Genomic DNA, 17,206 nt, shown 5'->3' with positions numbered 1-17,206 from the left:
TTATACAGAAAGTTCATTAGGTTGGCTGTGCACTAAATTTAAGAAGACCCTCGTTATACACTCGTGGAATTCTTCATTTGGTAGGTTCTCAAAGGCACCAAGGAACATATAATATTTTCTTAAACCTAGGATACTTTGTTTCACATTTTCCTGTTTCTCAAGTCACAATGTAGCTTATAATAGATAGAAATACGAAAAGCTGTTATTAATGATCATAACTAGAGGTATCTAAGAATTAAGAAAATGTGGCGATGCTAAAAGAAGTGAGGGGCGGGATTTGCTGCAAGTACACAGGGGGAATTCTGGGGTGATGGTGATAGTAATGTTTTCTATTTTGATAGGGATTTTGGTTACTTAAATAACTCAGCACATGTACACTTAAGATGTATGCATTTTATTACACATAAATTGTCTCAAAAGTTAAAGATGCAAATTCTGGACTTTATTAACTGTTATATATGTTGACGTTATTCAAGGGGAAATGTACTGACATGCATCAAATTTAGGGATTAATAGTTCATCAAAGTGGTATAAAAACTTAAACTGAAAACATCTGAACAATCAGCAGCCACAGAAAGAAACATTCTCTAACCTTAACAGAGCCTCCTGAAAATACAGCTGCCACTGACCCCACCCAGGCAGTTGCCTGATGGGAAAAGACTGACCCTTAGCACCAAGGAGTGTTAATTCAGCTGTCTATTAACATCACAAAGCCGAATAGACCCTTCCATACTTTCCCCAGAAAGCCCTAATCTTCCTACTCTCCCCTTTTTGCTGAAGTTTAGTATAGTTTATAAGCCTTTTTATTTCTGGCTATTCAGCAACTTACTCATCACATGCCTGTGTAAAGAAGCTTTGTCTGTTATCAGTTAATTTTCAGACCCTCCAAACTCTGGACCCAAGTTGGAAAAGTTAGTTTTCCTCCCAACAAAAATAAAAATAGATTAATGGATGAATAAAAGAATGAACCCGTTAATATAGATATATATAATAAAGCAAGTACAGAACAATATTAATGAAAGAATGTAGGTGGTCGATATATGGGTCTTGACTGCAGCTTTGTGTAAAAGTATAAATAAGATGTTCAGAAAAGTTGAAAGAAAAAAGAAGGAAAGAGAGGGAGGGAAAGAAAAACAAAACAGACAGACATGGCACTTGATTGCTACTCTGTGCCCAAGAGGTAGCCAGCTGCTAGGGAGACTTACCTCATACCCAAGCCTATTAATCGATGACAGCCGTCAGTCTAAAATGGAAATAACCATCTAATTACAAGTGCTAGTGCCTGTAATGGTCACTCTGGTGCTGGAAGTAAATTAGTATTCACTGACCTCTCGTTAGGTCAAACAGCAGTCATTCTCTCCCCAAGTGTTTCCTGCTGCCAGACATTCCAAAGTCATCAGCAAACGTCATCCAAGCTCCCAACCCCCCAATCAAAGAGAGTGCATGCCCTGCACCTGACTCCCTGCTCTGTCTGCAGGGTTACCGACTGCAGCCCTGCAGATGGGCAACACAGCTCTGTCCCTCCCTAGCTCACCCGCAGAAACATGCAGCTCTCTATGCTTGGTTCCGGGAGAGTTTCAGGGACTAGATGCTGGCTGCGGCTTTGTTAACTCATGCTGCATAACAAAGAATTTGGCTGGTCTTTGTCCCCGGTTCCTGGGAGGGAGCCTCTAAGTCCTTGGAATGTCTGTGCTATTCACGTGGGCCCTGACAGTTTATGCTAACGAGGTGACTCATAGTGGGCACCTAGATCATTCCAGGATGGGAACTGGCCAAGCTGAAAGACCAAAAGGGTGATTAGAGGTTTGGGCTCCTGAATCACATAATACCAGCCAGATCTGGGAGGGGAGAGGGCTGGAGAGTGAATTCAACCCTGTGGCCAGTGGTTCAATCACGCCGACATATGAATCCCAATAAAAACCCTGGACTTGGACACTTAGGGGAGCTTCCTGGCTGGTGACAGACAAGAGTGTGCTGGGAAGGAAGTGTCCAGAGACATGGAGGCTGTGTCTTTGGGACCCTCTGAAGGGTAGTGGCAACACCCAAATTTGTGTTACTTTGTCAGAAGTCCCCAGGCCTTGGGAGCCCCTGAGCTTGTGGCTGGTGTCTATAGTGTGGGCACCAGGTGAGAAGTCAGTGTCAGAATTGCACTGCAACAGATAATTTTGAAAAGACATCTGCACACAGGCATAACCCATGTTCTCAGACCACAGTGTGGTGAAGGCCTGGGGCAGGGGCTGGGTACGTTGCCAAGTCCCACTCCTCATGTGACTGACATCCCGGACCTGGCAACGTGATACCCTCAACTCCGATGACCTCCTCCTCTCTTCAGTTACCCACTCCTGCTGCCACACCCGAGGTGTTCCCATCTCACCTTCTGCGGCCACACTGCCTACGCTTTCTGCCTGGCACTCCAGTATCCCCAAGATTACCTGTTCCATTTCATCAAGACCTCTAGTTCTTTGATGCAGCTACTTCCTCCCTCTCAAACCCCTCCTCTTTGCCCACTTCCCATGGTCCATTAAGACAGTTTCTCTTGCCAATCTCCCCAATTCCTATGCTCCACTGTCGCCCATTTGCACCCACTTGCAAAAACTGGGATTGGACTTGGGTGGACTGGATCTGGTTCCATTCCACACACTCGTGGTGGCTAAGCAATGGCCCCAACTGTCCCACCTCGCTGTGTCCACTCCCTTTGGCCGTGTCTCCACACGGACCCTGGCCGTGGCCCTGTGTCTTGCCTGGGAATGGGACAGAGGTACATGTGACACAAGCAGAAACCTGGACTTCGTTTCACACTGGCTCTCACGCTGCTCCTGGAACCCTGCCACCAGGTTAAACCAGGGCTAGCCAGCTGCACACCGAGGGGACAGGTGGAGGAGAAAGCACGGCTCCCAGCAGGTGACTGCAGGCGCAGGAGTGAGCCCCACCTGGGACCACTCAGCCAGCCCGGATCAGCAGACCCAACCAGCTGAGCCCAACCCAATCCCTGGGAAAACGGTTTTAAGGCATTGAATTCCTGGGTGGTTTGTTGGTTAGGAAGAGCTAATTTGTATAACCCAGAGGCTAAGCAATGCTGGAAAGAAGTTTACAGAACAGAGCAGACTGGTGTCAGCTATTTCTACCTCTCTTCTCCCTTCAAACCCACTCTGCCTACCAGATAACAAATACTCTTCACTTCGTGGAAGAGAAAGACTATTTGACAACTTTTTCAATTCCCAGCCTCCCCTTCCCTACTTACCTACCTCAGCACCTGTCTGCCTCCGGGGCGTGTAGAGGGGTCCCGGTCCCCCGCAGCCCAGACACCCAGCCCCGCTCTGGTCTCACCATCCTCCTCCCCCCTCAGTTCCCTCCTTCCCGCCCCCACCTCCCTCTCATCAGCATTTCATCTCTCCCACATTAAAAACACCACCACCAACAACAAATGTTCTCTCTCTAGCTGCTCACTACACACAGACCTTGTTTACTGCACTTCACTGGTGTTGAGTTTTTTTTACAAACTGAAGGCAAGACCCTCCACCAGGAAAAAGGTTCTGACTCGACTGACTGTGTGGTCTGGAAGCATCTCAGCAACATCTGACGGTTTTAGCCGTCTCTGCAGCTCCTCGTCCTCTGCCTGACCCTCACCTGTCGCTTTTCCCCAGGATTGCCTCCCCGGCCTGCTCTCTCAACACATTCTGCTGGGGCATCTCACTCACGGGCACGGCGTCCATTACCATCCAGGCTGCTGGCTCATCAGCTCGCTCGCTCTCTCCCCTGAGCTGCACCCACATATCCAATGGCCCAGTGGGCAGCTCCACTTAGATGAGCCGTACGCATCTCAAAGTCAACGTGTCTTCAACCAAACTCATTATCTTCCTCTCCAAATCTGTTCTTTCTCTCATCGTCCCAGGTCAGGAAACAGCCAGAAATCAGCGTAACCCCACCTCTGCTCTCAGCTCTTTCTTAGGCGGATAAATCACCACATCCTGGCGAGTCTGTCTCCCGAAGTGAACGCCACTGAAATTCGTCCATTTCCTCCAGGCTCGTGGCCACCCCTCTACCTGGAGTCACCACCGTCTCTTGCCTGGATAACTGAACAGCCAGCCTCCACACTGCTCTTCCTCTTTTAACTCTTCCTCCAGCCCATTTCCACACAACAGCCAAAGTGGCCTCTCGAATGTGCAAATCTACTCACTTCCTTCTATGGATACTGTTTTATTCAACCTTGACTCTCTCGTACTTAGCACAGAACACCAGGCACATAATAATCAATAACGCCTTTTGGGGAGCATGGCTACATTACTGAAACGTTTAGTAGATCAACATTTGGAAATACAACTAAAGATGGAAGTTTCACAGATTAACATTATGAAATGTATGAAAAACCCAGTTTGCAGTAATACCAAATTTAAGCAACTTATATAATCTTAGCTTTAAAAATAACTACAAGGTTTACAACAAACTCAAAAAATTACCGTTCTACTATACCCCGCCCTCCATACAAAAAAATTAATTGCTTTACTTTCCAACAGAATAAAAAATGAATCTGAACATGCAACATTTACTTACGTGCAAAGAATTGACTGGTCCTCACGATCTATAAGACAAAACAAACAGAAAGTGACCATTTGCCTGATTTTTAAAGTATCTGATATAATAAAGTTACAATAACAGCCTCTAAAATAGTAACTGTACACCTCTCAGGTCAAGTTAACACTTCCCCAACCTGTTAGACAGTCCCAAATCCGGTCAAGTTCACTTACTCTTTCGACAGATTCTCTGGGAATAAATAACAGCCCAGGCTTGGCAAACTTTATATGCCTATCAACCTTGATTCTCAGCTGCTTTTGCTTATCAAATTCAGCTGGGAAGTTTTATAACAATGTACTTCTTGGAGCGCCATCTTTGCTAAATTATTTTCAAGTGCTGTAGGGATTGAAAAATCCCACGTTAAGTAAATTCCCTGAGTGATTCTGAGGCAAGGCCAAGTTTGGAAAACCAATGCCTTTCAGAATGGCTTCAAGAATACCCACAACCATTATTAACGTGACCATGTGACCATGTGACCTTAAAGGAGAAAAGAACTAGCATTAAACACTGAATAGAAAAGAAGGTTTAAGAAGGATATATCTCTATGTGATGTTTAGCCACTGTCTCAAGTCAAATGTTATATATAACAAAAATAAGGAAAGCAAGAGCAATGAAAACAGTCTAACATGATTTTAAAGTGATCAATGATTTAAGTATTCAACTCAATTTTCAAATGAAAAGATGAAATTCAAATCCACATCTGGCCCATGGACAAAACCACCAGTGTAGGAAGTATGACTTCCGATCACTTATGAATGAGCATCACTGTCTCTATTTTACAGATGAGAAATGTTCCCCAAGAAGGCCAGGTAATCCTCCCAAGTCACACAGTACTGAAGGGCAAGGTGCTGGGGTGAGGACCAGCCAGGTCTGCCTCTAGTGCCTGTGTTCTCCACACTACTGACCAAGCTCACCATTGTTTCGCAACATCATAGGCCTGCCTAGACAGCTTCTTTGTCACTACCTTATGCTGGGCTTGCTTCCCTCATCAGGTGCCCAATGATAATCTCACAGAAGTTCAGGCATAAATTCGTGTCATGAAGGAGAAATAAAGAGTTCATTCACTATGCCATACCTTTTCCTCTATTGGTAAAATAAGCAAATCCATTCATATATTCTATGTATAAACTGAATTATATTACTGCCCGGCCCAGAAAGCTTACCTCCTAATATAGACATACCTCCTCAGAGATTCCAGATCACCACAATAAAGCGAGTATTGTAATTAAGCAAGTTGTAATCTTTTCTGTTGGTGGAGGGTCTTACCTTCAATTTGTAAAAACCCTACATCTGTGAAGCATAGCAAAGTGCATAAAACAAGGTATGCCTGTGGCTTCTACCAGTTTTCCCTTCCTTCTGGTTGCCATAGGCAGCGTTCAGAGTACACAGTTGATGTGCACCTCCTCTGTCGGCTCACTTTCCCAGAGGTCATGCCATATCCTTTCTTCAACACGCTCCGTCCAGATCCACAACTACCTGGCCGTCTCCACGAATCCTCTCCTGCTCGGCTCCGCTGTATCTCCTCTGGGAACCACCCAGACACTCCCTCAGACTCCTCCCTGTTTCCTTCTCTGAGCCATATTTTCAAGTTAGACAAACAATAGTGCCAACTCCTGCCCAGTAGAATGCGCTGCCCGAGGTCAGAAACTCTTATTTTTTCATCCACAGAATTAATGGTAAGGCCTGCTGAGAGAAATTCAGCCTGGGTACCATGCTGGGCACTGGCAAAATACAGTGGGGCCTTGACTTACGAGTGTCCCGACTAACGAGTTTTTCGAGATACGAGCCGTCTCTCGGCCGATTTTTTGCTTTGAGTTGCGAGCTAAAATTCGGGTTATGAGCCAGCTTCAGATACCCCACCGCTAATTGGCGCAGCAAACGTCACAGTGAACGCCACAACATCAGCCCAGCATAACGTGTCTCACTCGTTCACTTCTTGATTTGATATATGAGTAATTTGAGTTACGAGCTCCACCACGGAACGAATTAAACTCGTAAGTCAAGGCTCCACTGTAGTGGGATCTGGAATCTTTTGTTCTCACTCCAGCTCTGCTGCAAACGGACTAATATAGCTATAGATGACACATTGATTCCCTGCTGGTTTCAACTTCTTTACCTATAAAACTAGGTTTTAACAGGTCTTTGCTTATCCTATATAATAAAAGGCTAATATGCAAACTGTTCCCTTGACCAGGAGTTCAACCAGGGGATGAGCCGGCTGGCCAACTGCCTGAGGCCCCTCCCCCCGGCCAACCCCACCCCCATCAGGGCTGCCGGCTGGACCCCACCCACCCATGCACAAATTTGCGCACCAGGCCTCTAGTTCACTATAAATATGAACTGTCAGACCCTGAGATTCTTCTGTTCTGAGCAATTTCTATAGAACTCCACTACACCAAGTGTTTTTAATGGCTTTTGTAAACTGGTTTATAGATGTAAAGAAACTGAAACACAAAAATTAACCAAAATTAAATTGCATTCCATCCTTAATCCATGAGAATGGTTTTCTTCCCGCATCTGTACATGCTATTATCATTGTCTGAAATTTGAGACTTAGACAACCCAAATCTATCCTTCAAATCTGCGCAATCCTTCATTTCCCATGCTTCTACCCCCCAGCCAAAAACAAAACAAAACAACTGTCTTCTAAGTGAGACTTGTTTATTCTCTTACTCATCTGTCTGACTTTTAAGCTTCAGTGTCACTAGCAGTACAGTAAGGGGAGGGGCTTGATAATCTCCAAGATTCTCTCCAACTAGGACTGTCCCACCCCTACTCCTCCCTTCTGCTTCACTCAGTTCTTTACATCCTTCAAGGACCAACTTCAGCAGCACTATGGCAATTTATACACTGATCTTGAAAAACCTATAAATGTGACCAGACACAGCCTTATATTGGTATTTTTTAAAAAAATATTTTTTATTGATTTCAGAAAGGAAAGCAGGGGGGAGAGAGAAACATCAATGAGAGAGAATCATTGATCGGCTGCCTCCTACACTCCCCACACTGCGGATCGAGCCCTCAACCTGGGCATCTGCCCTGACCAGGAATTGAACCATGACCTCCTGGTTCATAGGTTGACACTCAAATACTGACCCAAACTGGCTAGACTGTATATTGATATTTAAAGGAAACAATTTTAATTTTAAAAAATGCAAATAGCCTTCTGAAGACTAGGGACTCATCTGATAACTCATATTTTCCAAAGTACCTCCCCAAAATCACATACCATTTATGGAGATACTCAATAAATCCATACAAATTAAATCATATTTTCAACAGTGAAAATAGTTTTAAATCAATGCCTTCAGCTCCTACCTTAAAAGAAGGTAGAGGCAACACTTCTACAGATCTCAGATACTAAAAGGATAATAAGGAAATATTAGGAATTACTTTATGTAAAAACTTTTGATAACTAAGATTAAAGGGACAGCTTCTTGAAAGACATAAACTATTAAAGCTCACTCAAGAAGAAATGATAACCTGAACAGTCCTATATCTATTAAAGAAATTGAGCTCTAGCTGGTGTGGCTCAGTGGGTTGATGTCATCAGTGCACCAAAAGGTCACCAGTTGATTCCCAGTCAGGGCACATGCCCAGGTTTCAGCCTCAATCCCTGGTAGGGGTTATGTAGGAGGCAGCCAATTCTCCCTCTTAAATCAATTTAAAAAAGAAAGAAATTGAATTGGTAAAACTAGTATGATATTATATGTCAATTATATCGCAATAAAAAAATAAATTCAATGCGCAATTAAAAACCTCACAGCCCGGCCAGCGTGGCTCAGTGGGTTGGAGCATCATCCTGTGCACCAGAAGGTCACAGGTTCGATTTCTGGTCAAGGGCACATACCTGGGTTGCAGGAGTCAAACCTTCCACACTCTCTGAAATCAATAGAAAAAAATATCTTCGGGTGATGATTAAAAAACAAACCAAAAAAACCTTCCCACACAGAAACACAGCTTCACTGGTGAATTCTACAAAACATTTAAGGAAATAATACCAATTCTATATGAACTCATCAGAAAAACCGAAGAGGAAAAACACTTCGCAGCCCATTCTAAAAGACAAGCCTTACCCTGATACTAAAATCAGAAAAAGACATTATAATAAAAGAAAATGACATACAAATATCTCTCATAAACAAGGGCACAAAAATTCTTAACAGAAGGTTGGCAGATCAAATCCAACAATATATGAAAAGGATAATGTACAGGAGCAAGTGGTGTTTATCCTGGAAATGCAAGGTTAGCTCAACATCCAAAAGGCAAACAATCTAATTCACTGTATCAACAGACTAAAAGGAAAGCCATGTAATCATCTGAATAGATGTTGAAAAAGCATTTGATAAAACTCAATATCCATTCATGATTTAAACAAACTAACAAAAAAACCTCAGCAAACTAGGAACACAGGGAATTTCATCAACCTGATAAAGGGCACCTACAAAGAAACCTTTTGTTGATATCATCTTCAAAGGTGAAAAACTCAATGCTGTCCCCCTACGATGAGGAGCAGGCAAGGATGTCTGTTCTCACAATAGCTTTTCAGCATCACAGGCAAGAAAAATAATTAGAAGCATAGGATTGAAAAGGAGGAAATAACAATGTCTCTATTTCCAGAGGCCATGAATGTCAATACAGGAAATCCCAAACAATCTACAAAAAACCTCCCCGAATTAGTGAGTTTTACAAGGTTGCAAAATACAAGGTCAATATAATGTATATTTAAAAAAGAATATTACTATACATTAACAGTGAACAATTAGAAACTTAAAAATTTTAAGTTCCATTTAATACTAAAAACATGAAATGCCTAGTTATTATTAGAGTATATATCATGTCTAGGTATATATTTAACAAAAACTAAATTTGTAATTTTTGTAATAAACTTTATGTCTAACAACATTACTTTCATTCATTCATTCAATAAATACGTATTGAGCATTTTATTGAAACTTAAGAAAAAAATTAAGTTTTCTTCTATTTTGCATTAAACGAACCGTTGAGTGGGACCACATGCTCTGAATCCTCTGCATGGTACCCTCTTCTCTAGCAGCAGATCCTTCAGAGGCCCAGTTACATTTAGTTACTTGCTCACATTTGTAATTGAAAACCTGGATTGATCAGCATTGGAAGGTAGCCTGAGCTTGGTCAGTCACCGCATATGCAATGAACTCCTATCAGATGTCCCAACCCAATTGTGCTGTGTATGTAGTACATTAGCAGGTAGCCCCCTGCTTACACAATGGAATACAACAGAACTGTTTAGCATTTTTTTCAATTTCCTGTATCAATTTGTAAATTATTATGCAATAAAAGCTATAAATCACTATAATTCCTTTTAACTTTTACAGTGAAGTTTATTTTTGTGGATAAGAATGTGTCACATTGCCTTGGTTTTGAATCCTAGCTCATACCTCTTACTAGTTACATTTTCTTGGTTACATTTTTAACTTTTGTGCCACATAAAATAGGGATAAGTGATCATACTTACTTTTCAGGGTTGTTGTTGTGGATTAACTAATACACATAAAAGCAATGAGCTCAGTGCCTGGCACACAGTAATATTCAATAAATGTTCGTTGAGCATTAATGATGGTATTAAGACTATGATGTGCTGATAAGCCACATATTTTTTTCTTTTTTTTTAAAAGACAACAGCTTTATTGACAGATGAGGATAGTCAAGTCCCCTACTCTCAGGGTCCTGGCGCCATCTACCTCAGGCCTCCTGCAGTCAGAGAGCCACATCTTGCTCCTTCTGCGCTGGGACATTAACATTTACCCATTAACTATTTTGTTAGCTCTAATTCCCCATTCAACCTGTCAAGATATTTTAAAAATTCTGTTTATTTTCATCAGATATATTTATTTTCCCTCCCAGTTTTGTGTCATCTACGAATTTTATGGGCATGCATCCCCCATCGTTAAGTATACTGATAAAGATGTTGGGAAGGGCACAAACCCATTGTGCACACCCTGATAAACCTGGCCAACCTCAATCATTAAAAGCACTTCAAGCCCTAACCGGTTTGGCTCAGTGGATAGAGCGTCGGCCTGCAGACTCAAGGGTCCCAGGTTCGGTTCCGGTCGGGGGCATGTACCTTGGTTGTGGGCACATCCCCAATGGGGGGTATGCAGGAGGCAGCTGATCGGTGTTTCTCTCTCATCGATGTTTCTAACTCTCTATCCCTCACCCTTCCTCTCTGTAAAGAATCAATAAAATATATATATAAAAAAAGCACTTCAAGTGCAACTTTTCAGTTATAGCCACAAGGATATCATGGCAGACTATGGAATGCATGTAGAGTCTCTCTGTTTACACTGTCTACTGTATTTCCCTTCCTACTAAGCTAAAGCAACGTGGTATTTTCATGTTGTTTTTAGACTGTTAACAATACAGTCCAGAATTTTTCCTGGCAGGTGTATTAAGCTCAGCAGTCTGAAGTGTCTCTCCCCCTACCTCCTTTTTTTCTGTTAATCTTCCATTGATTTTTAGAGAGAGTGGAAGGGAGGGGAGATGGGAGCGAGAAAGAGAGAGAAACATTGATGTGAGAGATACACATTGATTGGTTGCCTTCCACATGTGCCCTGACCGATTGGGGCTGGGGATCAAACCTGCAACCCAGGTACATGGCCCTTGACTGGGAATTGAATCTGGGACCCTCTGGTGTGTAGGCTTATGCTCTAACCACTGAGCCCACCGGCCAGGATGCTTCTTCCCTTTAAAAAATTAGAATTATATATGTGAGCCCATCCCAGTGTTCTGGAAACTCCCCTTTTAGTTCAAAGACCAGAGTTACAATCTCAATTGTAAGAATGTATTTGTTTTTTTGTTTTTTTTTAAATCCTCACCTGAGGATATTTTTCCACTGATTTTTAGGGAGAGTGGAAGAGAGAGGGAAAGACAGAAAGAAAAAAAATCGATGTGAGAGACACACAGCAATTGATTGCCTCCTTGCATGAGCCTTGACCAGGGCCTGGGCTGAGGAGAAGCCTGCAACCAAGGTACATGCCCTTGACCGGAATCAAACCTGGGTCCCTTTGGTCCGCAGGCCGGAGCTCTACCCACTGAGTCAAACCGGCTAGGGCAGAACATATTTGTCTAAATGAGGAACTATGGTTTCAATTAGGGAAGAAGTGTACCTTCCCTAATTTCTTCTCCCATATAAGGCAAAGTTTGCTCATTCATACATTACATGCTTTTCTGTAAATAAAGATTATTCTTAACAGAGACACAAAACCAAAAACAAAGAAGCTGACAATTCTTCTTTCTCCATTATCTAGTAGTAATTTATCACTGCCATAGCCATTCTCAGTATTCTTTGGCTCTGAAAGGTTATTAAATAGAATCTTTTTTTAAGCCTAAGCTGATTTTGGATATTGAACCTGTCCTTACCAATCTATGACACTATTCTAATCTTGAAGTACTTCCTATTTGCCTCAGAGGACCTGGTACATAAAAGTATCCAAACAAAACCTGAAGGAGGAAATGGGTATTGTAATTTATTAATTCCCTCACACTCCCCTTCAGACCCAGTCACCAAGGCAGCCTTTCCATGACCTACAAACTTTGATGATAGGTGGATATAGCATGTCCTGTTTTCTGATAATGGAACTACTTTATAAGAACCATATAGATTTTAATATATCTTATCGAATTTATTAAAAAAAATAAAAGTAGATAGAGGGGGAGTTATACTTCACATAGCACTAGCAAGTCCCATGTATAATGTAGTCTTTTTGAGCAATGCTAAGTGCATTAAAAACTACTACATTTTGGTTTTTTAAAACATGTCCTTCCACAAACCATTGTGTCTAAAGCCATGATTCAAATGAATGACTCCTTACATTTATATTTCATTCTAAATCCAAAAGAAAACAAAACTCAACCAACTCAACACATTTTTTAACTTTTGCTGTCGCTTTTACACATATTTAAAGAAGAAATATTTTATAATCTTTCTTTCCCCAATGAAACATTCACCTTTTCTGTTTATTATTCTTCCTGCTGGCTCTTCCTGTTGGTTTTAAAACCTAGTGCAACAGACCTTTGCTTATACTGGCTTATGGTGTGGATCAGATGTATATACAGCCTAGGAGCTTTTGAACATAAAAATTAACATGGAGTATTTATGAAGCAAGGTACATACCAGCTTCCTATAAAAATGTCCATTTTGCCCATTCTAATTTTAAGAATTCATAATTTTTACAATAAACATTTATTACTTTAATTTCTAACCTTTTAAAAATGTTAATATTTTTTTGATAAATGTAGCATCTAATAAGATACCTAATGACATTTAAGAAGCTCTAAGCATTTCGTATTGTAACGTTTCCAGTTACCTTGAAGCATGCATCTGTAAGCAGACTCAGATATAGCATAGATGTGTGGAGGCATCTCGTGCCGTTTCTTCCCTCTGTACATTTCAATAATATTCTCAGAGTAAATTGGAAGATTCTTGTAAGGATTTATGACTACACAGAAGAGTCCAGAATAAGTCTAGAATAAAAATAAAATACAGTGTTTTTAAAAAGGCATATATCGGACAAATAGAAATCACACAGTCATCTGAACAGGGAGACTTTTCAATTATTCTTTGGATAATTAGTCTAGTCCCAAAATTAAATCTAGCACATGAGAGGCAATTCTAAACCACAAGTAGTTCTGTCACAGAGAGATTTTTAAGTGGCTCTCTCCTGGATCAATCACTTCATCTGTAAAATGGAAATAACAATATATGCCTCATGACGTCACAGGGCTACCGTAAGGTTCAAACAATGTTGTCTTTTCACACATTCTTTCCCAAGAGTACTAGGTATGAAAAGTTCATTAATGTAGTTTCAGATTCCACAGTGTAACTAATCTTTAAGAAAACACCATTTAAGTTTGAGTATACTATCAAAGAAAAATAGCCACAGTTATCTAAAAAGGAGATTATTAAAAAGATTTACAAATATGTAAACTTTTCACTCTTCTAATTTTTCTTTTTTGGAAAATATATTTTTTCCATAAAAAATAATTTACATTAACTTGTTATATATTTAAGTGAATTTATTTAAGTAAATGGTTTATTATTTTTAAATGAATTGATAAATATTTTAAAATTTTGCTTTAATTTCTAATACAGTAAATATCAATAAATGTAAGCCACGTAAACAAAAGCTCTTGGGGGTCCTCAATGTTTAAAGCCACTCGTCTAGAAGACACAGGCCTGCCTGATCAGTAATCAGTACACAAAACTGATACTAACACTTTTGACTTTGGGGTTTTTAAGTTCACATGGAATGATTTCTGAGAATAATCTACAAAACTGATCCTGGGAATTAGAGAAAAGCAAGAGCAGTTAGGATTGCTGCCAAATGCTCCAAGCCTCTGAGGGACTGAGGTATTTGGAAAGGACACTCAGTCACACTATGAAGCAGACCTTTTATTTAAGGTGACTCGGGTAGACCAAATCCAAAGGCAAGAGGACACGACAGGCGGCTGAGAACTGACGTGTTCAGCTCCCCAGGGAGCCTAAGGGAGCGTCTAACCAGCAGCTGTGTTGGGAAGGGCTGAAACCCTTGGCAGTTGCCACCAGAAGGCACTCTAGAGACTACTCTGTTTTGAATACTGCAGTTACTAGCGCTAAAACAAGAGAAGGAAATCCTGCCAGAAAAGGTTAAGTGGTCAGAACTATCTCTGTAGCTGTTCTCTTTCTGAAACTCACAATTGTAGGCTCTAACACGGAATGCCCTTCCTCACCTGGCTCAGGGGTACAGGGGGTGGGCCAAAGGCAGAAAGACCCTGCCCTAAGGTCGCTGATCTGGGCTGTCTGCCTTACAGCCGGAGCCAGAGCACTTGCCCTCCCTTGCTGATCACGTAGGTCCCCAGACTGCTGGCTCTCAGAGTAGAGCACAGAGCTCAGACAACCCTGGCTAACTCTTGGGCTTCTCACACCATCAACTTGGCTCTTTCTCCCAAATCAAGTCTCTCATCTAGCCCAGCCTCTCTGCCACCCATATGACAAAAAGGCATTGAGAGATAATAAAAACAAAGATTGTACTAAGGGTGAGGAAGCTGAGGAGAGGTGATCCGAATATTTTGTTATTGAGTTTTATTTATATAAAGTTAACAAATCATAATTATACATCTTAATGCATTTTTAAATATATAACTTCATTTTTTTCATTCAAAATTAGATAATAGTCTATCATGAAGCTACAGATGATGTATTTTACTTTTATAAGAGGCAAATAATTAGACTGGCAAAAAACAAACAAAACAAAAAACCTCCCAGAAACATACATTCTATATATATGACATAGTAACAAATCATAACAATGACATTTTTAATCAGAAATAATTTGCGTGGCTCACTGGTTGAACATCAACTCACGAACCAGGAGGTCACCAGTTCGATTCCCAGTCAGGGCACATGCCCAGACTGCGAATGTGGGCTGGATTCCCAGTGGGGGGCGTGCAGGAGGTAACTGATCAATGATTCTCTCTCATCATTGATGTTTCTATCTCTCTCCCTCTCTCATCCTCTCTGAAATCAATCAAAATATATTTTAAAAAATTAAAAATAAAGAAATAATTCCAACATGTGTCTACCATGTGTTTCTGAGGACGAGGATTAAAAAAAAATGAGTAAGTCTCACAAATATGAGTAAGTCATCAAAAAACAAGGTTAAATAGTCATCAGTGTTCTGTGCTTACCAAAGGGCAGTAATAAATATTTAAGTGGAAACATTAAATTTAAGTGCTTAAAGAGGTAACTTACATCTAGAAAATTAGCTCAAATGTTGGGCTCCTGCATAAGTGATAACTGAACTGATACTCTATCACTTTTGTCCTTCCCTAAGTCACTCGGTAAGAGGGCGATATGTTAAAGTAATTTCTTTGATATCTTAAAGTTTAAATTAAACGCCACCGAAGTATCTAAGGACGTACACAGGCCCCGGCGAGGTAGCTCGGTTGGAGAGTTGTCTGATGCATCAAGATGGTGGGTTCAATCTCTGGTCAGGGCGCATACAAGAATCAACCACTGAATGCATAAAGTAGAACACTGAATCGATGTTTCTCTCCCTTCCTCTCCCTAACGTCAAATAAAGGTGTGTTTTAAAAAAATTTTTTTAAAGACATACACAAAGTATTAAGCATCTTCATGATGCTTACACTCTAGACATGATGACAGTAAGTATTCATTAAATAAACAAGACAATATATGGCACTAAAAAAAGAGAGTGGCACAGAGAAAGAGAAAGATTTAGAGACATTATAAATAGTAGAGAAACTCTACTGAGGTGGAACACACTAGCCCCAGGCACCGAAAGTCAGGGCCATCCTGTCAGAAACTGTATCAAACCTAGTGGTCTTTGATGTTCTTTTAGGTCAAAAGTGGGGGATAAAGGAGTCCCTATTAAAATATTAAGAGCATAAAACTAGGTGGGGGGGATATACCCAAGGCAGAGTGAGAAGTCCAGTCTAGCTACAAATTGTTTGTACCCTAGAAGGTGAGAGGCATGAACCCAGAAAGTCAAACTGGACAATTTAGATGTTGTCCTCTATAAATGATTAGGTACCAGAGGTTCAGCAGAGATAAGTGATGGAAAGAAAGAAGCATTTTTGAAAACGTATAAACCTGGCAGCCATGTGGGAAAGAGTGAAGGGGGAAGAGGTGAGAAGCAGGAAATGGAGCCTGCTGAACAGTCCTGGCCCGATAACAGCCGAGATGAGAGAAAGGCAATATAAAAACGGAGGGGGTATGAGTCACAGGGAAAGCTGAATGGAAAGGCAATGTACTCAGTAACTCGGAATAGAGGAAAACCACTTATGATACAAGTTAAAGACTCCAAGCTTGAGAGACTGGAAAGGTTACTGTTGGACAAGAAAAATGATTTGATTTGTGGGAAAAATAATGAATCCCCTTTTAACATTTTGAGATTGCAGTTTGTGGCGTTAGAAGTGGGGGGCGGACATATAGAGAGGATGAACAAAAGGAGATAGACGAAACAAGTATACAAGACGAGTGTGGATGGGAGAGTTGGAAGGGGTCGACCTCAGCGAATGTACCTCAATCAGATTGAGGACGTTTTTAGCAAAGGTCAGCTTAGGGATACCCTAATTAAGTTAATAACAATGTACCTACCTATATAGTTTAAGTTTTAAAAATTTGGCTCTCAAAAGAAATTTCAATCGTTGTACTGTTGATATTTGGCTCTGTTGACAAATGAGTTTGCCAACCACTGGCCTAGGAGCAGTTGGAAATACTGAATTGCTAAAGCCATGAAAAAAAACCTGAAGAAATGCAAAGGCTTGAGGGGTAAGTGTGCGTGGTCTTTAAGACACCAAGTAACATTATATACATAAGAGAAATACAAAAATATTTGCACAAAATAGTTAGCAATTTTCAAACAGGCTATGCTGCTCTATGCCTCTAGGCCTCTATATATGCTGGTCACTCTGCCAGGAACGTGCACCTCTTGTTTAGTACTGGGAAATTCCACTCATCCTTCAGTGTCAGGCTTCTGTTTAAGAAAGCAGGGATAGTGTACACATTATTTCATAGTTCAGAGTATTGGAGGGCCAGGAAAAGAGGCAGGAGCATGTCAGTGAAATTGTTTAAAAAAACATTTTTTTGAAGACA

General features: G+C 41.0%; 1 protein-coding gene across 4 annotated transcripts in view; it reads right to left on the bottom strand.

Annotated features, from left to right (window-relative positions):
- Positions 1-17,206, bottom strand: part of MYH10 (myosin heavy chain 10) — a 140,314-nt gene that overhangs the window by 100,873 nt on the left and 22,235 nt on the right. For all 4 annotated transcript variants that reach the window (XM_070395551.1, XM_070395552.1, XM_070395553.1 and 1 more), the window contains exons 3-4: positions 12,918-13,074; positions 4,552-4,579 (exon numbers count right to left, since the gene is read on the bottom strand). In XM_070395551.1, the coding sequence (XP_070251652.1) occupies positions 4,552-4,579; positions 12,918-13,074 (185 nt within the window). The remainder of the gene's footprint in view (positions 1-4,551; positions 4,580-12,917; positions 13,075-17,206) is intronic.

The sequence above is a fragment of the Myotis yumanensis genome, unplaced genomic scaffold, assembly GCF_028538775.1.
Source record: "Myotis yumanensis isolate MYYU_CA2020_CCGP unplaced genomic scaffold, mMyoYum1.0.hap1 SCAF_16, whole genome shotgun sequence".
Classification (NCBI taxonomy): domain Eukaryota; kingdom Metazoa; phylum Chordata; class Mammalia; order Chiroptera; family Vespertilionidae; genus Myotis; species Myotis yumanensis.
The sequence above is the reverse complement of the archived record's forward strand: the minus strand, read 5'-3'. Positions and strand labels throughout refer to the sequence as shown.